Below are 22,304 nucleotides of genomic sequence, written 5' to 3' on the forward strand. Positions count from 1 at the left end.
GTCTTATGCCGTCAATGGCAATGAATGATGAGTCACCCTTTCATGCATGGATTATGTAATACTTCTAATGCCTTGAATTAAGCAGTGCCAACCCATAATAGTAATATAAATAATATAGTGATAGATAATAACAGAATAATAAATACTATACATATTGAATAAACTTTGTTGGAGTATGCAGTAATCTAATTAAAAAAAATATATATATATATATAACTTTTTTAAAATTATTTAAAAAGTTTAAACTAATAAAGCATCATAAGTGACATTTTAACAAAAAATAATCTATGTGTATATATATACATACATATATGTATGTATATATATACATATAGATTGTTTTTTGTTAAAATGTCACTTATGATGCTTTATTAAATGATAACTATTTTGAGTAACTACATTTTTTTTCTAAAAAATGTTTTTCTTAAAAAATAATCTATATGTATATATATACATACATATATATATATGTATGTATATATACATATAGATTATTTTTTGTTAAAATGTCACTTATGATGCTTTATTAGTTTAAAAATTTTAATTAATTTTTTAAAAAATATTTAAAATTTTTAAACTAATAAAGCATCATAAGTGACATTTTAACAAAAAATAATCTATATGTGTGTATATATATATATATATATATATATTTGTTAAAATGTCATTTATGATGCTTTATTAGTTTTATTAGTTTAAAAATTGTTTTTCACATGGCCCCCGTTCCTTATGTTACCCTCCCCATGCTTTGAAGAATTTGTTGTGCAGCAGCTCGCCGCTAGATGGCAGCACCGTCGCGGGACCTGCCGCGCTCTGACCCCGGCGGCGTGCACCGAGTACCGGGGAAGAGCAGCGGAAAGCGGTAGGGGCGGTGAAGGTGCTGGACTGGACGCCTGGGAAGGAGTCGGCTAAAGGGGTTTGATGACTCCCCGTCAGTCCGGCGGTGCTTGGCGGCGGTTAGCCGTTCGTTGACCGGACGTGAACTTCTCCCCAGCTTCCCCTCGGGTCCACTTGACTCAGGGAGGGGGGCTATAACGAGGAAGTGGAGGCAGCTGGGGACACTTGATGACCTGTTGGGGGTGAGTGCAAATCAACGCAACTCTTGTTTGTCGACTTGGCTTCGAATGGAATTGCTGATGTTTAGTGCTGTTTTTATGATAGCGACGTATGTGGAAGAGGTCTATAAAAGTGGGGGTTGAATTTTAAAACACGCTGACTCGGTTAAGTTGGAGTCAGGAAGTTTTGTTGTGGCGAAAGCGTTCAGTTCCCACGCTCATTCATTTGTAACATCACATAGCAACACGAGGCTAATGTCATCTAGTTCAGCTCAAGCTAGCTTTTGTTTTTTTAAATATATCTATCTTTTTTAAATGTTCATTCACTGTAACTCATCTTCAAGTGGATTGGACTTCCACTGGTATTACATGCATGATATCCAATGGCTACTATTGACGGACGTCCAATTCATTTCAAGTGGGAGGGATGGCAGCCAAACAAGGCTTGTTCATTGTTCAAATTAATTATTATGCTTACAATTGCATACAAATTATGGGAAAATAACTACAACTAAAGCGTTGTATTGTCAAAAGTATTATAAGGTATACAAGTTTTGATCTTGATTTTTTTTAAAATCCGGATATTATATTTGATTACAAGTGTTACCGTATTTACTCGCATTTAAGCCACCCCCACGTGTAAGCTGCACCCTTAAAATTGCCTTAAAATCGTTGAATTGTACATTTTTTTCGCGTATAAGCCGCCCCCAGATTCACAATTTTCACTTCCATATTTATGGTTTTAATAGGGAGTACAAAAGTGTTACTTTGAAGGGAAAATCTTAAAAGTCATCAACGTGGTATTTCTGAGATAATGTATGAATCAAAAGCACATTATTAAGGTCATATTAATTCATCCAGTAATTGTTGTTTTCTTACTTGTACTTTTTTATTGCACTGGTAATTGAGGATGTTTTTGCATTTTCTTTAATTGCCATTGACAGTGAATAGACATCCAATAAATTAATCGAGTATCACTTACATCTGACTGAAATATGTTAAAATAAAAGTTTATTTATTATTTCAGATGAAAGCTAGTTATGCATGGGATAAATGCCATTTATAATGGATTGACAAATCATTAGGGTTCTTATTATCTTTATCATATGTTAATTAGCAAACTACGCTAACGTCTCAAGCTATACGGGGCTTGCTTCACTCATCTAATCGAGAGTGTCATAAATTATATTCATTTGGCAGGCTGTCTCAAAGGTTAAAGAGACGAACATACAGGTTTAATCAGTCTCTTTTACACAGCCTGTAAAAACTGCAATTTTTCTGCTTCTGCTTTGTCTTGTTGAAAGATATTTCTACTTTGCGCAAAACTGTCACTCTGTGCATGGTATTTTTTTCGATGGTGGACTGCTGTTTTGATGTGTGATATCAGTTTTCTGGATTCTGTGTGAAAGGTAAAAGTTTTTTTCTGGTAGGCTATGTGTGTTTATTTTTTATATTTTGGGTATTTTGTTCATTTTGTTGCTCCTTTTCACTAGTTTGTATTGATTTAAGTAATTGGGGTGTGAGAATATCCCCCACTCAGTTTTTGACATACTACCACCGAGAATCGATATATAGTTTTAAAATGATTTGCTCTCAAAAATTTCAACTAGATCAAAATGTTCTATTAGAATATTGTCTATGTTGAATCATTGACTTGGTTTTTGACATCTTATGTAGTTTTAAAATGATTTGCCCCCCAAATTTTCCACGATCAAAATGTTCTATTAGAATATTGTCTATGTTGAATCAGCCGCTAGAGCTCCAATTTAATTTGACTGAGAGATGCCAAATCAACATACGACAGTTAAAATGAATTGGACGCCGTGCACTGTCACCGTTGCCTAAATATGAATTTATTTACAAGAATGTTGTAATAATATAAATTTCCTCTATTTATCTACAGAAAGGTTGCCATGAAAAATTCTGTCTGTGAGGAGGACAGAAAAATAAACTATGTATCCATTTAAAAATACCTTGTTTTTCTCATAGACTGATTTCCTGATGTATGGATAATTTTATCGCAATAACGTGAGATAATCGTTATTGTGATCCCTTAAGGTTCCCACTCCTATTTAGTAATTTTATTAATTCAAAAGTCACTAACTGTCTTTTTTTGTCTCAAGTTTTAGTTAGCATGTTATTTTGCGCAACTGATATTAGAATGACGCTGCAATTGGCTAAAAATTTACTACATTTGCCATTTCGGTTTACACTGCTTTAACTTATCGTTGGATTTACTTTAACCATATGACAAGGATTTCAAAAAGTATTTGTTTGGGTTTGGATTGTTTACAGGAAGGATTCACAGTGCGGGTGAAGCTTTACGAGTTAAGTGTTTTCATTAGCGGTGGCTTTCTGATTCATGGTTGGTCAAGAACAGATTCCGTTTGCGAAACTTGCCGTAAAAAGCGTTAATTGGACCGCGCGTGGAGTTGCGTGACAACTATTAAAGTGAGACCTGAAAAAAATGCGACGGTGACACTTGGGAACATTTGTGGTCATCTCGCTCATTTAAGCCTTGCAGGAACAGGAAGTTCAATGCTATTTGCAACCAAAGGCACCAGGAAAATATACCATAGAAAACTATTTGTAAGGTCTGCAAAATTTGTGATAGTTTGCAAAGAGCACAAATATAATATATATTTTATTATATATAATATAATCAAAGTGGCGCCTCATAGCATGTATTTCTGTACACTTGTATCTCTGCTCAAGTCCTCCTTTGAGTTTTAGTACCACTTGTCACCACCTCCAGGCTAAGTCGGGGTAACTTATCTTTTAGTTAGCGTAGCCCGTCTGTATAAATTTCGCCTCCGACCCCAGCTGGGCCTTGGCGCGTCCCCTGCAGGTCCAATCTCGTCGTTATTTATAGGCGCCAAGGTCAGCGGGAGATTATTTGAGATATGTCACTGGAGGAATGGCACAACACAAGCAGACCGCCTTCAAGGTTGAACTGTTCACAAGCGCGTTTGCTTGTGCAATCGGCAGGAGCGCTCAGACAAGAATGGCGGAATTTACTAGCTGCCATTGACGGCGGTTGACATCTAATCTATTTAAAGTGGAAGTGCTAGCGGTGAAGTGTGGTTTTTGCTAGCTTGATTTATTTCTACAACTGAACGTTGCCGGAACAAAGAAATGAACTCTGGAGTAGTTTGGAAATGAATGTGTTGAGTCATGGCATTAATCCGTGTTCATAACAGTCAGATCAAAGGCAGATTAAAAATTGCATACTGCAAATTCTGCTTCCACGCCTTGTCAAGTCTACTAAATCTATTTGAGTGGCACGTTCAGACAAATTTTTCCCCCTAAATCCGCGAATAATTAAAGGCGAATGGCTAGAGATGTCCATGAAAAGACATTGCTATTTGCAATAGGTAAAGGTGATTTTGAAATTCAAAGAAATACTTTTCATCTTTTTTTTGGCCATATTTATACAGTGCCATTTATTGTTCATACTTCTCTCTTTGTTTAGATTTTCTGTAAATAACCTGTTAATGTGAAGAAAATTCAATTAAAAAAATAAAAATAAATGTAAAAAAATTATATATATATAAATATATATAAATAAAATATATATAAATATATTATATATATATAATATATATAAATATATAATTATATTATACATATATATATAATTATATATTTATATATATCTAATGTTTTTTCCATTTATTTTTTTAATTGAATTGATAAAAATAATAAAAATAATAATAAATATGATATATGTGTGTGTGTATATATATATATATATATATATAAAATACTTTTTATTTTTTTCAATTTTTTAAATTATTTTTTTCAGTGGGTCTTTGAGCAAATATTTATTGTGCGGAACATGTCTTTACTTCTGCGAACCAGTTCCTTGATGCACCAATAGAGCTTTTCTTATTGTATAACTGAGGTTTCTTTTCAGACATTGACGGATGTGGCAATGTGACTGGCTACCTTGCAAAGTTGATGTTGCTCAACTGTGTGGTGTCACGCTTTCTGCCTTTGTGTCACCAGGGGGAAGGAACAATGGAGTGCAGCGGCGCAATCTAAAGTTGAACCGGAGCGGACCTACCTACGACATGTTTTCCCTCAGGCTCGGAATTTCGCTGTCCTCACATGGATAGATCACCTCTTTTGTAGAGCTGTGACCCAGAGTTTCTTCACTTTTACCTCTCCATTGAGGGAGTTGGTCACAAAGACGCCCGCGCAACTCGTAAAATTTGACCATCGCAAGTTATCCTAGAACTGGACATGCTACTACACGTGATGTCCGAACCCTGTGACGAACAGCAACTGGATGGCGGCGACGGTCTGAGGCGGGACAGCAAAGACGTCGCCGCCTTGGCTTCTGAAGATGACGAGCCCGACTTGCAGCCAATGGAGGCGGACGTGAAGATGGACATGTTCCCGGAGGAGGACATGGAAGACGATGACGACCAGTCGGTGAGTTCTTGTTAAATCTTTTAATGTTGAGACGATATTTGCAAGCTATTTGCAAACAATTCCTTGCTGTCAGCCGTCCGAGCGACAGATCGTGGTAGGAATTTGCTGCATGATGAAGAAGTCCAAGTCCAAACCCATGACACATATTCTGGAGCGCCTCTGCAAGTTCGACTACATCGAGGTGGTGATCTTTCCCGAGGATGTTATTTTGGAGGAGCCTGTGGAAAAATGGCCACTGTGTGACTGCCTCATCTCTTTCCACTCGAAAGGTACGGTTATATGCTAAGAACCATATAGTACATCTGAGACCATATTCACTCCAGGAAAATGCTTTAAATGCTATCTCATTGCAAAAAAAAAGGCAAATTCTCAATAGATATTTTGAAAATGTAGGTTTCCCACTGGACAAAGCGGTGGAATATGCCAAGCTCAGGAATCCACTGCTCATCAATGACCTCAACATGCAGTATTTTATCCAGGACAGGTACAGTTTATATAGACACAATAATGCTATTTCATAGATCTAAGTAATGACGGATTATAATCAGAAGGTTTGGGGCCGCTAAGAAGTTATTATTGTTTGATTGGTACATCAGGAGGGAAGTGTACCGCATCCTTCAAGAAGAGGGGATCGACCTACCTCGATATGCCGTGCTCAACCGGGACCCCGACAACCCTGAAGGTAAAGGCAAGGGAAAAATGCATTGAGCGGGCGAGAAAGATTCATTGAAATAAATATGATTTGATGTCTCACTATTGCAGGTTTTTACACACTAATTAAATGTCAAATAGTATTCAAAAATATTTAAGACTCATGCAGATCCATAACCATTGAAATTGTGCAATAAAAATCATTTTTTGTCATGGTTTGCCTCTGCATAGTTGAAACCGATGATGTAATCCAGGGGTGCCAAACTCAATTTTTGTTGCGGATCACGTTGTAGTTTTGATTTCATCCGGAGGGCCAGTATGTCTTCCAACTAGGCTGCCAAAATTAATTGATTAATAAATTGACAGCTTTTTCAATCGTGCTGATCGATAGACATTCAAATTTGTACAAATCGTCTGCAATTATTGGTTCAAAATGAGCAAACACAGGAAATATTCCCTATACATCCATTATCTTCATTTGAATTTGATCATAAAACAGAAAGTTGGCACTCATCATTGACTTTCTTGGGCCACAGAAAATGATGTGGTGGGCCAAATTTGGCCCGCGGGCCGCCACTTTGACATCAGTGATGTAATCAATGGTGAGGATTCTGGCAAACAGAAATACTGTTTGTGGCTCAGTGAATTCTAATCTATCGAATTCAGTGAAGTACCCCCGGAGGTGACAGTTGGACTTTAAAGAACTTCCGTTACTTTGTTTCAGAGTGCAACCTTGTGGAGGGGGAGGACCACGTGGAAGTCAACGGGGAGGTGTTCCCTAAACCTTTTGTGGAGAAGCCGGTCTGCGCCGAGGACCACAATGTCTACATCTACTACCCGACGTCAGCGGGTGGCGGCAGTCAGAGACTGTTTAGAAAAGTAAAGAAATTGACGTAGCCGCTATGGTATCGATTCCTACGCACCGCTTGTGATTGACCCGAGCGCGACGCTTTGCCGTTTTCAGATCGGGAGTCGTAGCAGTGTGTACTCCCCAGAAACCAGCGTTCGGAAGACTGGCGCTTACATATACGAGGAGTTTATGCCAACAGATGGTACCGACGTGAAGGTAAACGCTTGTTCCTGTTGCACTAGCCATAAAGGTTGTATTGTCTGCAGAAATGTTGTTTTGGGGAATATTTGTCTCAGGTGTACACGGTGGGTCCGGACTATGCCCACGCAGAGGCCCGGAAATCTCCTGCGCTGGACGGGAAAGTGGAGCGAGACAGCGAGGGGAAGGAGATTCGATACCCTGTCATGCTGACGGCTATGGAGAAGCTGGTTGCGCGAAAAGTCTGCTTAGCATTCCAGGTAAGCGCATTAAACAAAATGCATTTGCGTGTGTTGCACGATATAGAAAATGTCTTGATTCTGCGGAGAGCAGTTCTTGGTTCCGCAGCTTGAAAGTTAATTTTCCGCGGACAGTAAAATAAAAAAAAGAAACCTAAAATGAGCAGTTATAAAGTCAATCAGTGCTATAACTATGCAAAAAAATAAAATCTCGTGAAATTATTTGCGGCACCAAAACCTGATTTTAAATGAGCGAACATCAAAATTGACAGTCACTTTTGGGCAGATTCATTTGTATTACCTCTGTGCAGAACATTGTATTAAACTAAATATAATTATCCACCCACAGGGCGAACTTGATAAACCATATTGTGTACATTTTTTGTGTAATGTCAGCAAACCGTGTGCGGCTTCGACCTCCTCCGAGCCAACGGCCACTCGTTTGTCTGTGACGTCAACGGTTTCAGCTTTGTCAAGAACTCCATGAAGTACTACGACGACTGCGCCAAAGTGTTGGGGTAGGTCTTACAACTTCCAAGTCGTGATCATCCAAATGTCAAATCGAATGAATTAGTCCCGTTGACAGCACGTATTGTCAAAGATACACCTTTTTTTTTTCTCCTCCCCCTACGGCAGTCTCATAACTCTTCTGCGATGGCTTTGCAGTTTAGCAGCCTTTTGATTTATCGCGCCCACACTTCAAATACACTCGTAAACGTGACCACAACATTCACGATAGTGTAATTGAAAACCGCCACATGTTAAAGGCCATTTTTACATGCTTAGAATTCATTCCTTGGCAGTCAAGTGTGCAAAAGAAATGAGCTTTAAAGTCCCACTATCACAAGTTTTTATACAGTAATTAAATGATAGAATTTTTTCAGAGTATAAGAAAATGTTTTGCGCTTCTTTAGTTTAAGTGTCTGACTAATCAACTTCTCTCATCAGTTGTTTTCTCTATTGCTTCCGAAGGAACATGGTCATGAGAGAGTTAGCCCCCCAATTCCACATTCCTTGGTCTATCCCGATGGAGGCCGAAGATATCCCCATTGTCCCGACCACCTCAGGAACCATGTAAGTCTAACCTAGAAATAATAATACAGACGCTCCCCTACTTACGAATGAGTTAGGTTCCGAGCGATTGTTCATAAGTTGAATTTGTAAGTTGATTCAGTGCTATATTTTGTATTATAATTTATGTTTAAGGCCTATATAAGTATATTGAAGGTTTATATAAGTGCATTTGTATGTTTAAGGCTTGTATAAGTAACACGCATTGGTTTGTACTGAATTTTTTTTTTATAAAATGGAGAGAATATGTACAGTACTGTATATATATAGAGAGAGATTTATGTATTAGAAACTGGCCAAAAGAAGCGATCTAACGACGATTGCACAGTTTTCTTCTTTTTTCATCATAAATGATGCGGTAGCACTGTATGGCATCATTCAATTGATTTGCAAACTTTGTGCAACGTTCTATATAATATTTGGGTCCTGCTGCTCGATCTTTCTGTTTATAAATGGTACTGACGGTCGAACGATTCAAGTTGTATGACCGTGCAACGCTCACCTCTCTCACGCGCATCAAGCTTCGTTATTATTGCCACTCGTTTCAAATGAAATGGCTTGCCTCTTCCTTGCAACTCCCTCACTAGAAGCATTTCGCTTTTCACCAACCATATTGAATAATGGCTGCACGAGATATTTCATGATAAAAATGAAAAAGGTTCTTTGCGCACTGGCGATACGTCACGCACTTACGCAACAAAATCGAACTTACGAACATTTTTCGACATAAACGCAATTTGCAGACATGTTCGTATGTACCGTTGTCCGTAAGTCGTATGTTCGTAAGTAGGGGAGCGTCTGTACTCCAAATATATTTGGAAATGAATGCTTACTAATATACATTGATCTTGAATATTGGAAATTTAACTGGAGATTTGTGTTCATAGATATGGTCCTTTAGTCATTGCACATTTTCAAATGCAATTTATTTTTTTGACGTGCTTATTCTGAACACATTATGTGATTTTGACATGTTATGGTTAAAAACAGGCACTCAACAAACGGCTTCTCTGATGTCAAATTGCAGAAGTAATTACTGTAATCACACTTCATTTAACCTCATTTTCCTCACGACGCAGGATGGAGCTGCGATGCGTTATCGCCATTATTCGCCATGGCGACCGCACACCAAAGCAGAAAATGAAAATGGAGGTTCGACATCCTCTGTACGTATTTTAAGCGCCGGAAATTATGTCCTTTTGTCAAGATAACACAAGAACGAATAAAGCTTGCGGGATGTGTTTGTAATATGAAATTAAAGAGGTGATTGAATTTGGGGGTCAAAGGTCAAAGAGGTCCAAAATGTTTTAGCATTCTAGATAAATAAGGAAGGAATAAACGGATGACTATAAAAGTTGTAAGATATGTTTTTAATATGAAATGAAAGAGGTGATTTAGTTTTGGGGATAATAAGGTAAAGGTCAGAGAGAAAAGGAATTTATCATGATTATTTGGTCATGGATTAGCCTATTTAACTCTTAACAAATGCTCTCTAACTCCTTTTTTTAATTTGCATGCACCAACAAATTTATGTTATTTTCTTTCAGATTCTTTGAATTGTTTGAAAAATGCGGAGGCTACAAGTCAGGAAAGCTAAAGCTGAAAAAACCAAAACAGCTTCAGGTGAGTGTTAAAATATAGTCGATTGAGTGTTTATTGACATTCTTAGTTGAAGTTTTAACATAAAACAAAGAATTGCACGTCGTGTTTGTAATGAAAACAAATGACTTGTAAAGGACTCCTAGCTTCATGCTATTTTTGTTTTGAAAAACGTTATAGAAGGTTTTCTGGGGTGTTTAAATTGGTGTGTTTATTATATCCGTCAACGCAACTCAAATGTTTGTTTGTATTTTTGGGTCGAGTAGGGGTAGTGCCCCAAGATATACATTTTTTTCATGAATAAACCCCTTGTTGTGATAATGAACATAAAGAAACGCGGTAATACGACATGAAACTAATTGTATTTTTCAAGAGTGAAGTACTAAATTGCATAAAAATCACATTGATGATGGATTCATTTAGCATTTGCTCTATTTTCCTCATCTTCCAGGAAGTTCTGGATATCGCTCGCTTGCTGCTACTTGAACTTGGTCAACACAACGACTGCGAGATTGAGGAGAAGAAGTCCAAACTGGAGCAACTCAAGACCGTCCTGGAAATGTGAGATCAAAAAGCACACACACAAATGTCTCAGCCTCGTCTCCCCTGCTTTCCACTCATCTTCAAGTCATTGTGCCACTCAGACGAGCCCATCTTTCTCCATCTATAATCCTGAATTTTCTCATCATGCCTCTAACGTTCATCTTCTCTTCCCCTCCTCTGCTTCTTTCTCCTTTCTAAAAGGGAATCCAGCTTGATTGACACTCAGTATGCACCCTCTGCCTTTACTACATATTTTAAAATGTTTTTATTTTTAATTTTTTTTCGAAAGGATGCTGATTTACTTCCCTCCTTTAGATCTCTTGACAAGCAAAATATTAGGAACCTGCATGTGCCTGCTGATGTTCACTTCGGTTTTAACCTGAACATCATTTAGCATACTTAGTTCGTCCTGTTCCAATATTTTGGGCGGCATTTCACGTGAAGTAAATACTCAGTTTAATGCTTAGCTATTAACAGGGCACACATGAAAACAGAAAAATGTGTGCGGTGCTGCTGCGTTTGAATGTGGACCTCGTCACATATAATTTGGACTCTAAATCAGCCAATATCCTCTCTCGTCTACATCAAAGCTATCTCCATTTTGATTATTAATCTCGCAAGGATCGAAGGTTCTGGATCACAGGTGTCAAAGTGGCGGCCCGGGGGCCAAATCTGGCCCGCCGCATCATTTCGTGCGGCCCGAGAAAGTAAATCATGAGTGCCGACTTTCTGTTTTAGGATCAAATTAAAATGAAGATTATAGATGTATATTATATTTTCTGATTTTCCCCTTTTTAAATCAATAATCTTTTTATTTTTAGTTCAAAAAGTATTTTGTCAAATCTGAAAATAAATATATAAAATATTTTCTATTTAAAAAAATATATTTTGTTTTGAAAAACAAATGATTAAAAGACAATTTCCCTTACTAAGGAAAAAAAGCTCAAATAAACATTGTTTTACATCTAGACAAACTGAATATTTAGGGCTTTTGATCCAGTTCTTTTAATCCGATTAGAAGAAAAAAAATGTTTAGGTATTATATCGAAAATGGCGCCGTTGTTCTAGACTAACTGCTGGATTCTAAACGTTTTTATTGCATTTTGTGCAAAGGTCGGGCGATACGAGTTTGCACGATTTTATACCCCATTGACCATCACTGACTCCCGGTAACGTGACTCATCTCCTCTGTTACATTTACTTGAGTAACCATTTGAGATAAATGTACTTCTAAGATTAGTTTTAACAATATCCTTTTCCCTTTTGAGTAAATTTGTGGGGAAAAAACACTACTCTTACATTTTCCCTCTCATTAGATTTGACTTTATCTTTCAAACTCCCATGTGGCACATTAAAACGTGTCATTTTCGAAACTTCTCGTGACTTTGGTCTACTATTTCCGATGTAATCCCCATAGCTTTTGAGTGATTTTTGTTTGACACAACAAAAGGCACCATTACTTCTATTCGACATGTGGCATTAGCAGCCCCGTATTTCATTGGCCGCCTGCCCGCCTGCCACAGGCTTTTGTTTTAAGCTTGCCGTCCGTCATCATGTGACTGCCGGGGCAGCTGCCTACTCCATAACGGAGAACTCAGGACTCATTAGGCCCTATTTTAACGGTCAGATTGTCAACATCAAACAACACAACAGCGCTAATGCACTATTGAAGGCGACTAGAATGCTCGGTGTGTCTTCTGTTCAATCAGATTTAGCATTACAACTAATTGTATTTCTGTGTGGGTGTGTCTGCTTTTCTGCCTCACATGCATTTGACACTGTTTTGCCCGTTCTCCCTTTCTCTGCTCGTTTGTGTGTGTGCGCGTGTGTGTATGTTCATTTGTGTTTCTTCCCACTAGGTATGGTCACTTCTCAGGTATCAACAGAAAAGTCCAGTTGACGTACTTGCGTAACGGACAACCAAAAGCTTCTAGTGAAGAGGAAGGTAATGTGCTATTTGTATTTTTGCAATCGTGTACATCAAATATTAGATAGAATTGTATAAAAATAAAATAAGTCGTCTACTAAATAAATGACTAGCAATTAATAACCTACATTTTGGCATCCAACAATGTGGATGTGGAGTTATTAATATTATTATTTTTTCAAAATCCAAAATAGTTACTTGCCCTGGTTAGTTATTTTGTTTTTCAAGGGGAGGGTTACAAAAATTAAATAAGTTTATTTTAGTTGATGTTATATTCATATTAACCCATTTGTATTAACTTTGAAATTGTGTTTTCTGATGAGTACTACATTTTTTATGAAATACTACATCAATTTTATTACGACAAGAAAAATGAAGTCGAGTGTGCGTGATTATTATTTGTAGACCACCCACAATCATCTCCCCGGCCTCATCTGGCCCCCGTCCTAGGCTTTGACACCTGTGCTTTAAAAGTACAGTGGAACGTATGCAAATCCAACTTAAAGAGAACTATACAAATTTCCCGATGCTTCTGGTTGAGGGACTCCAGATGGACACTCAATATATAAACAGAGGCTCTTTTATGAGGTTTTGCTGACTATTTCTGTCTTACGCACCAAGAGCTCAGCTTACTGGTATTTGCAAATACACAGGTGAACACATCACACACTGTATGTCGGCAAATATTGACACAAGTGTAAATTAGAATCTCCCAGAAATGGAATCTCCAAACGCGTGAATGCTGTTTGTTGTTCAGACTCCAAGAGGGAGGGTCCGTCTCTCCTGCTGGTCCTTAAGTGGGGCGGCGAGCTGACGCCGGCTGGCCGGGTTCAAGCCGAGGAACTGGGCAGAGCATTTCGCTGCATGTACCCTGGAGGCCAAGGTACGTGACAACCACGACGCGCCGAAATATCGTTTTGTACGGTGGCCTAAAAGTGTCAGGCGAACTGCCTTGTCCAAACGCTTTGGAAGAAGAACACACAAAAAGTCAATATTACCGTATTTTCACGCCTATACGGCGCATCGTATTTTTAGCCACAGTGTCAGTAACGAGTGCTATTTCTGTATTTTACACACACAAAAGACGCACCGGTTTTATAGACGCAGCCAGGCATGGCAAAACATACACCAGCTTAAACATACACGCTACACCCACACGCTAAAAACACGTTTTTAAAAAGGTAACGGAAGCAAAACTCAGTTTGGTTGTACTTTATTTAGCCATTTTACAATGTACTCACGTCATCATCACCCACAAATCAATCAAAGTCCTCATTTTCTGTGTCCGAATTGAACAATTGTCCAAATGAGTCATCGAAAAAGCTGAGTTTTATACGTTCGTCCAGGCGGCCACAATTCATTCGCAAATAGTAGCTAGCTAGTAGCTAGCGTAACTATTCCAACGCTGTCTTCCATGCTTCGTAAAGCTGTGTTGATGTCGATGGCCAGGCCACCATCCATTGGATGTATTGACAAAAGAACTATATATCCCAGCAGTCACTGCACAGTACTTTTTCTACGGTCGGGGGCTGCTTGCCGTAGTTGTGAGAGCTGTAGAGGATGGTGTACCCTATCGACTGATTTCTTTTATTTTATCGTGATAACAATTTTAGTTTTGGTCCATATATAAAGCGCACTGGATTATACGGCGCCCTGTCTATTTTGGAGAAAATTTAAGACTTATGTGCGCCTTATAGTCGTGAAAATACGGTAATATTCTTCAACTTTTCTTGCTCCTTGATCGCTCATCAAGCTCAAAAAGCAACGGCAAAACGGCTTTCCAACAGTTTCTACTCATCTGTTGCAACAAGTTAACGATGACTTGTCACTGACAAAACCTCAAGTACAATTCCCTCTTTCCCCATCATTAACTTCTTTCTTCATAGACGCCGTATTGTAAATCCATGCATGAAAGGGAAGGAAAAAAAAAAACCAACAAGCTCGGCACAAAGTGATCACTTCTTCACCCTTTCTTCTATCACAAAGTGACTCCTCTTCTTTCTTCCTTCTCACCGGTCTTTGCTTCGTGTAAAATCCACTAGCCGGTGGCAACCGAGCCCTTGCCTGTGACTCCCCTATTGATTTTGGTAAGAGACGGTTGACCTAGATTGCGCCACTCCTCAGATGTCTTCTAATTGATTTCTTGAAGTGATCTGAATAAATTTCACTAATCCGTCCACTCACAGATTGCTGTGGATGATTGCGCTTGCTGTATTTACTTGCATGTAAGCCGCACCCTGAAAATTGCCTTGAAATTTGACAATTTCTCGCGTATAAGCCGCCCCCGATTCCCAATTTTCACCTCCATATTTATGGTTTTAATAGGGAGTACAAATGTGTTACTTTGAAGGGAAAATTTTAAGAAAAATCATCACAAGTTGTATTTCTGAGATACTGTATGAATCAAAAGCACAGTATTAGGGTCAATATCATTAGGAAGTTAATATATTCTTTCGATGGTTCATATTACTCCGCTTTCAAACAAGAAATACAATGAAAAAACAAAGTGGAATTTTGTTTTATTTCAAAATCAAGGCTACTCGCGTCTGGCCAGTCAGAGCACGTTTAACGAGGTTTAGACGTTCATATTGTTATGAGTGGGAAAGCTAATGCATGAAGCAATAGAGAGATATCATCTCCAGCATTAGGATCATTCTAGCATCTTGTACTGCCTGACTCATTGGAAAAATCCATTTTGGGGTTTATATTCATTCACTTTCATTTCATTTTAACGATGTTCCAGAAGAGGGGTGTCCAAATTAGTTTGGTTTGAGGGCCACTTTCATCAAAATCAAAGCATGGCAGGCTAATTTGGAAAGCTTCCACTTGTACTTGTTAAAGAGGGTTGGAATTGGGTTTTCATTTTTTTGATTATCTAATTAGTGGCCATTGATGGCCTCGAATCCATTTTGACTGAGAGGCATTGATGGCCGTTGAAATGGATTTGATGTCTATACTTGCGACTGGCAGTGAATAGGTTAAGACCACAAGCAACAAAATTAAGGATATTTTACTACTATATTGTACAGTTGGAAATAATTTTGCAGCTCTGTTGACAGTATTACCTCCGTCTAGTGTTATATCTGACAAATGTATCAGAATGTATAAGCCTTTTTTATTATAATATTTGTTTCGGGCCTATAAAACCTGGGCAGAGGCCCACGGGCCTTGGTCTGGACACCCCTGCTATAAAGCACACCATTTCTCTGTTCATACCAACAGGCCTAAAGCAAATATCCTGTAATATTCTAACTTTAGAAAAGTCTTAAGACATGAAATGAAAGTGATGTTGCCTCGGGCGCTGTGTCCTTTTATCCCTGTGACGGGTGCAAGCAACCAGAACAAGTCGGTTCTCTTCTCTCAACATGTTTGAAATGTGGCCAGTGTCTTCACACCGCGCCTGTGTCCTTGCAGGCGACTACGCCGGCTTTCCCGGATGCGGCCTCCTGCGCCTGCACAGCACGTACCGCCACGACCTCAAGATCTACGCCTCCGACGAAGGCCGGGTGCAGATGACGGCCGCCGCCTTTGCCAAGGTGGCGCGACACAAACTCGTCGGCACGCGAGGCAGGCCGATTCTCACCGATTTTCTCCGCAGGGCCTCCTGGCTCTGGAAGGCGAGCTCACTCCCATTCTGGTGCAAATGGTGAAAAGCGCCAACATGAACGGGCTGCTGGACAGTGACAGCGACTCGTTGACCGACTGCCAGCAAAAAGTCAAAGCGCGGTTACACGAGATCATGCAGAAGGACCAGGAGTTCTCACAAGAGGATTATCAGAAGGTAACTGGGAATCCGTTGGCTTATCGTTGTTCTACTTGAAGCTAATCCGTCCCTTTTTTTTGTTCACTTTGGATGACAGCTAGCGCCGACAAACAGCCCCTCGCTTGTCAACTCCATGAAAATGATACAAAATCCAGTGAAGACCTGCGACAAAGTGTACGCTCTCATCCAGAGCCTGAATTCACAAATCAGGAAACGACTTGAGGATCCCAAGTCTTCAGGTAGCTTCTTTAGCTAGCACTGACGTCAATGGTACTCGGCCGTTTGGTCGCCGGACTTTTGGTCGCTGGACTTTTGGTCGCCGGACGTTTGGTCGCCCGGAAGGTTATTGATAATTACCATTTAAAATTTTTGGTCAAATCCCCTAAATACGAACTGTGAATTATTATTTAGTCATACTTAATGCCCTATTAATTATTAGGCTAAGAAAAGCTCCAAATTTCCCGTACTTTGATTGTGTTTTGTTGGAGAACTTGTTAAGACCCTGACTGACTGACGTCGCTTCTTAAAGGGACAACGCATGTACATACAAACACTTCTACACTCATACGTCCGCTCAGTGAAACTGCTCAGGACCATTGTTGGCTTTGAATGATGCGTAGACCGTGTTGTTTTACCTTGTTTTGTCGCCGGACGTTTGGTCGCTGGACGTTTGGTCGCTGGACGTTTGGTCGCCGGACGTTTGGTCGCCGGACGTTTGGTCGCCGGACGTTTGGTCGCCGGACGTTTGGTCGCCGGACGTTTGGTCGCCGGACGTTTGGTCGCCGGACGTTTGGTCGCCGGACGTTTGGTCGCCGGATGTTTGGTCGCCGGACGTTTGGTCGCCGGACGTTTGGTCGCCGGACGTTTGGTCGCCGGACGTTTGGTCGCCGGACGTTTGGTCGCCGGACGTTTGGTCGCCGGACGTTTGGTCGCCGGACGTTTGGTCGCCGGACGTTTGGTCGCCGGACGTTTGGTCGCCGGACGTTTGGTCGCCGGACGTTTGGTCGCCGGACGTTTGGTCGCCGGACGTTTGGTCGCCGGACGTTTGGTCGCCGGACGTTTGGTCGCCGGACGTTTGGTCGCCGGACGTTTGGTCGCCGGTTGTTTGGGTCCGGGCGACCAAACGTCCGGCGACCAAACATCCGGTCACGGACGTCGATAGCCTTGTGTAGTCATTATGAAATCCTATTCTTGTTTTTCTCGTGTCCGTGATCATATATTACAGTGGGCAACGAATAGGTATTTTCAATATCAATTTCCCTCTTTGACTAACAACGATTCTCGTTCTTTCTCCTCAAGATCTGCAACTGTACCACAGCGAGACCTTGGAGCTAATGCTCCAGCGCTGGTCCAAACTGGAAAGGGATTTCCGCATGAAAAGCGGCCGCTACGATATCAGCAAGATCCCGGATATCTACGACTGTATCAAATACGATACGCAGCACAACTCTTCGTTGGACCTGGACGACACGCTGGAGCTCTTTCGGCTCTCTCGCGCTTTGGCCGACATCGTCATACCGCAGGTCAGAAGATTCGTCCTGTGATGGCTAACATCATTTTTAAATTCAGGGCCTCCAAATTTGTCAGAATCGCCGTCTTGTAATTTTTTGTTGTTGTTCACTGTCGTCAGCACTCTAAATTGGTTTACACGTTCCTCCTTTTTAGGAATACGGAATCAGCAAAGCAGAAAAGCTGGACATCGCTCAGGCGTATTGCGTCCCACTCATGAAGAAGATCCAGCTGGACCTGCAGAGGACTCACGAAGACGAGGCCGTCAATAAGCTGCACCCCTTGTGAGGCTTACGCTAGCGTTTCTTCAGTCACGATTGAAGAATATATAGTTCTGAACGTGCAGTATTTTGCTGGCGTTCAGGTACTCCAGGGGGGTGATGTCTCCAGGTCGCCACGTCCGCACGCGTCTTTACTTCACCAGCGAAAGCCACGTCCACTCCCTGCTCAGCGTTTTCCGTTACGGAAAGCTTTTGGATGTAAGCGTTTCTTTTTTTTTGTCTTGCCAATAATGATACCTATATTTTTAGCCCATTAAAAACGCTTCAAAAATATTGGCGGTAACTTTGTCGGAAGACTTCTGCTAGCTTATTTTAAAATGTTTGTATATTTTCAGGATGAAAAAGACCAACAATGGAGGCAGGCCATGGACTACCTTAGTGCTGTAACCGAGCTTAACTATATGACGCAAATAGTCATTATGCTGTATGAAGACAACAACAAGGTGATTGCTGTGATTTATTCATTTCCATATTTGTTTTTTTTATTTTATCTAATCTTTTTTGTAAATACTTTAGGATTTGTATATTTTACTACTACAGTTTTTACTACCTTATATTTTGGATATGCACCACAGGAGGGAAAAAAATACAGGTCACACTTAAGTATAAGTTGCATTTTCTGCGGGGGACATTTTTTATTTTATCACAAACAAACAAAAAAATACGTCAAAGTAACAATAGTGAAATGATGAACAACAGGCTTAATAGGCATTTGTTAACAGAATAGTTTTTCAGATAACTATAACCTAAATAAAAAAACATAACAGGTTGTGTGTGGAGATAATTAAAAAACATATAAAAGCCGCACTAAAATAAAGTCAAATTATGAAAATAATGCGACCTGTATTCCGGAAAATACAGTACTACTATTTGCACAATAAAGAACATCATATTTTGTCTTGCAATTATGCAATAACAAGAAAAGCATTCATTCTTGTATACGGCAGGAGCCTTCTTCAGAGGAGCGTTTCCACGTGGAGCTGCATTTCAGCCCCGGGGTCAAAGGTTGCGATGACGAGGAAAACGTCCCGCTCGGATTTGGTTTCCGTCCGGCGTCCTCAGAGGTGACTTACACGGACGCATTCGCATCGCCGCTTCTAAACTCCAATCGCTCGCTAACTCTTCTCTGTGGAATCAGAATCAGGACAAAAAGCCCAACCAAGGCAGCATGGAGGATCTGTCTCAGGACCAACCCGACCAGGCTCTTATTGTTTCAGAGCCCATCAATATCCAGAGGAGGTCCCCCATGGTCCGCAATCGCAAGACAGGCTCCATGGAGGTAACAAGTTTGCTCTTTACACCGCAAAACGTCCTCCATTTTTTTTTATCCGTAGCGCTTCTAGTACACAGGTGTCAAAGTCGTATTTGTTGACGTCCAGGTTAAAGTTATGGATCCTTCAAAGGGCTCTTTTGTCCGATTCTGATTAATTACCCAATCAATATTTATTTTGACCGTGGAATTTTTTGAAAACATTGTCAAGTTAAAAATTGTCCAAATTTTATATTTACGAACACCACACTAGCAAACATTCTTTGATACTTTTTAAAATATATATGCATATATATCTTCTTATATCTTTTTTTGACCTAAAAAAATCAGATTTAATTATTTAAAATGTTATTTTAAGTATGTGTATGTATGTGTATGTATGTGTATGTATGTGTATGTATATATATGTATGTATATGTATGTATATATATGTATGTATATGTATGTATATGTATGTATATATATGTATGTATATGTATGTATATATATATGTATGTATATGTATGTATATATGTATGTATATGTATGTATATATATATGTATGTATATATATATGTATGTATATGTATATATGTATGTATATGTATACATGTATGTATATGTATACATGTATGTATATGTATACATGTATGTATATGTATACATGTATGTATATGTATACATGTATGTATATGTATACATGTATGTATATGTATACATGTATGTATATGTATACATGTATGTATATGTATACATGTATGTATATGTATACATGTATGTATATGTATACATGTATGTATATGTATACATGTATGTATATGTATACATGTATGTATATGTATACATGTATGTATATGTATACATGTATGTATATGTATACATGTATGTATATGTATACATGTATGTATATGTATACATGTATGTATATGTATACATGTATGTATATGTATACATGTATGTATATGTATACATGTATGTATATGTATACATGTATGTATATGTATACATGTATGTATATGTATACATGTATGTATATGTATACATGTATGTATATGTATACATGTATGTATATGTGTATATGTGTATATATATATATATATATATATGTTTTATCTGTAAATACTTCCTGATTTCTCAATCATAGATTGAGGATTACAAAAATAGTTTTTAAATTTTAGTTCCGCAAAAGGAAGTCCCAATTAATTTACTTTTGCGGGCCACACAAAATAAAGAGGGGGGTCCAGATCTGGAGTTTGACACCTGTGTTCTAGCACATTCAGAGTCCCGAGTCACGTATCGGTGTTGACGTCGCTCAGGTCCTCTCTGAGACTTCACCCAGCCAGTCGTCCAAATGCTGCACGCCGCACCGACTCTTCCCGTCGGGCTCACGCCAGTCGCCCGACATCAAGTCAGCGAGCGGCCTAGGTGGGCGTGCCTCCTAACTTTCGTATGTGTGACTGTGTTGCCCTTGCGTATGCGTTTAAATGCAGGCAGGACGATCATTTACCAAAACTTCCTCTTCAGCTGTGACCTGTCCTCACTTTCCACCTTTTACTCCTTCATAACTGTCATAGCTAATGTCAGATCATCCTAAATGGTGTATTAGTAAAAGCCCCAAAGAATATAGACCAAGGTTAGTTCCTTTCGAGCTAAATGATAGCACTCCCAATGTAAGTTTACGCTCAAACATAAAACAGAATGACAAGTTATGTATTTTAAACAGCCTCATTCAGTAAGCCATCCTCTCGTTTATTTCAATTTTTAGTTAGCAAGAACCAATGAAGTCACATGATTTACTTTAGAGGGCCACACAAAAACAAAGGGGAGGCCCGGCAAATACATTGCAGGACTGGGGTTTGGTTTAGGTTTAATCCTCTCTGGTGGTGCTTTGGCCACTACCAAGTTGTTTACATGACGTTACATGATGTTTATTTTACACTTGTCACAGGTTGCCTGCGTGTCTTATGCATAGCTAGCACGAGGATGTCGTTAGCTCTCACCTCGTTTGTCGCTAACCCCGTGGAGGTCAAATAAGCAGCAGGTGTCAAAGACAAACCCTCCAAGCCACATGGCAGGCAGACTTATTATAGCAACCAGTGAGGAGAGGACTCCATTTTGCCAGGCGGCTTCCCAAGGTCAAAGGACAAATCCACTTTTCAATCTTTTCTTTCTCTTCTTATTTCTTCTTTTTTTTCCCCTGCACGCACAGATGAGCAAGTTGTGCTCACACGTGCGTCCACGTGAACATACACTCATACACTCACTCGCCTGCAGTTGGCATGTTGAGGTTTGCAGGAACAAACAGCAGCTTGTTTGTTGACACACTCGCTGGGTTTCTTAATGGAGTTATTCATAGAAACAGTTTGTTATGAATAACAGCAGCTCTTGTGTGTTTTTTGTATGCGTGTGATGAACTAATGTTCACCTTTCACCCCCTCTTCCCCAAACACACACACATACACACACACACACACCCATACACCCCCATGTCCCCCCGACCACCCTCACCTGGCTTATATCACACAGGCTCGCACTGCTCTGGCCTCTTCAGCGCCTCCATGCTGGGGGTGTCCTGTAGCGCCCCCAACCTGCGGGACTACGTACGCACGCACCACCATCACCACCGAAAACCCCCACTGTCCCCCGGTAGCCTGCCATGCCAGATTGGCATGTTTGGTACGTTCACGCCACTGACATCTACCTCCCCCTAAATACATTTTTTTTTGTTCCCCCTCCACAAAATTCTTGGTCTTTTATCTATATTGTTTATACGAATCATTAGGGTGGCAACAACTACCGTAATTTTTTAACTGTAAACTTCTACTTTTGACATTCCGCTTTGACCCTGTGCGTCTTATTTATCTTTTTTTTTTTCTATCCGGGCAATTAAACTCTGCATGTCTTTGGGCTTAAAGTCCAGACACATAGTTTT

At 39.7% G+C, this 22,304-nt stretch overlaps 1 protein-coding gene across 12 annotated transcripts in view; it reads left to right on the plus strand.

The window, feature by feature from the left end:
• Positions 1–22,304, plus strand: part of ppip5k1b (diphosphoinositol pentakisphosphate kinase 1b) — a 44,450-nt gene that overhangs the window by 15,970 nt on the left and 6,176 nt on the right. For 5 of the 12 annotated variants that reach the window (XR_013299521.1, XM_077595649.1, XM_077595653.1 and 2 more), the window contains exons 6-31: positions 755–1,079; positions 5,064–5,492; positions 5,566–5,761; positions 5,886–5,976; positions 6,089–6,174; positions 6,868–7,022; positions 7,108–7,209; positions 7,290–7,451; positions 7,827–7,948; positions 8,403–8,504; positions 9,581–9,667; positions 10,049–10,124; positions 10,552–10,661; positions 12,503–12,588; positions 13,328–13,453; positions 15,985–16,106; positions 16,169–16,351; positions 16,431–16,572; positions 17,633–17,856; positions 17,999–18,126; positions 18,207–18,321; positions 18,459–18,566; positions 19,071–19,187; positions 19,262–19,402; positions 20,644–20,797; positions 21,899–22,048. Coding sequence is in view for 10 of the 12 variants with exons in the window: in XM_077595649.1 (XP_077451775.1) it covers positions 5,301–5,492; positions 5,566–5,761; positions 5,886–5,976; positions 6,089–6,174; positions 6,868–7,022; positions 7,108–7,209; positions 7,290–7,451; positions 7,827–7,948; positions 8,403–8,504; positions 9,581–9,667; positions 10,049–10,124; positions 10,552–10,661; positions 12,503–12,588; positions 13,328–13,453; positions 15,985–16,106; positions 16,169–16,351; positions 16,431–16,572; positions 17,633–17,856; positions 17,999–18,126; positions 18,207–18,321; positions 18,459–18,566; positions 19,071–19,187; positions 19,262–19,402; positions 20,644–20,797; positions 21,899–22,048 (3,277 nt within the window). In the remaining 2 variants the exon portion in view is untranslated. The remainder of the gene's footprint in view (positions 1–754; positions 1,080–5,063; positions 5,493–5,565; positions 5,762–5,885; positions 5,977–6,088; positions 6,175–6,867; positions 7,023–7,107; positions 7,210–7,289; positions 7,452–7,826; positions 7,949–8,402; positions 8,505–9,580; positions 9,668–10,048; positions 10,125–10,551; positions 10,662–12,502; positions 12,589–13,327; positions 13,454–15,984; positions 16,107–16,168; positions 16,352–16,430; positions 16,573–17,632; positions 17,857–17,998; positions 18,127–18,206; positions 18,322–18,458; positions 18,567–19,070; positions 19,188–19,261; positions 19,403–20,643; positions 20,798–21,898; positions 22,049–22,304) is intronic. The other 7 variants (XR_013299522.1, XM_077595654.1, XM_077595657.1 and 4 more) reach the window with 4 other exon arrangements.

Source organism: Stigmatopora argus, chromosome 3, assembly GCF_051989625.1.
Source record: "Stigmatopora argus isolate UIUO_Sarg chromosome 3, RoL_Sarg_1.0, whole genome shotgun sequence".
Taxonomy (NCBI): Eukaryota; Metazoa; Chordata; class Actinopteri; order Syngnathiformes; family Syngnathidae; genus Stigmatopora; species Stigmatopora argus.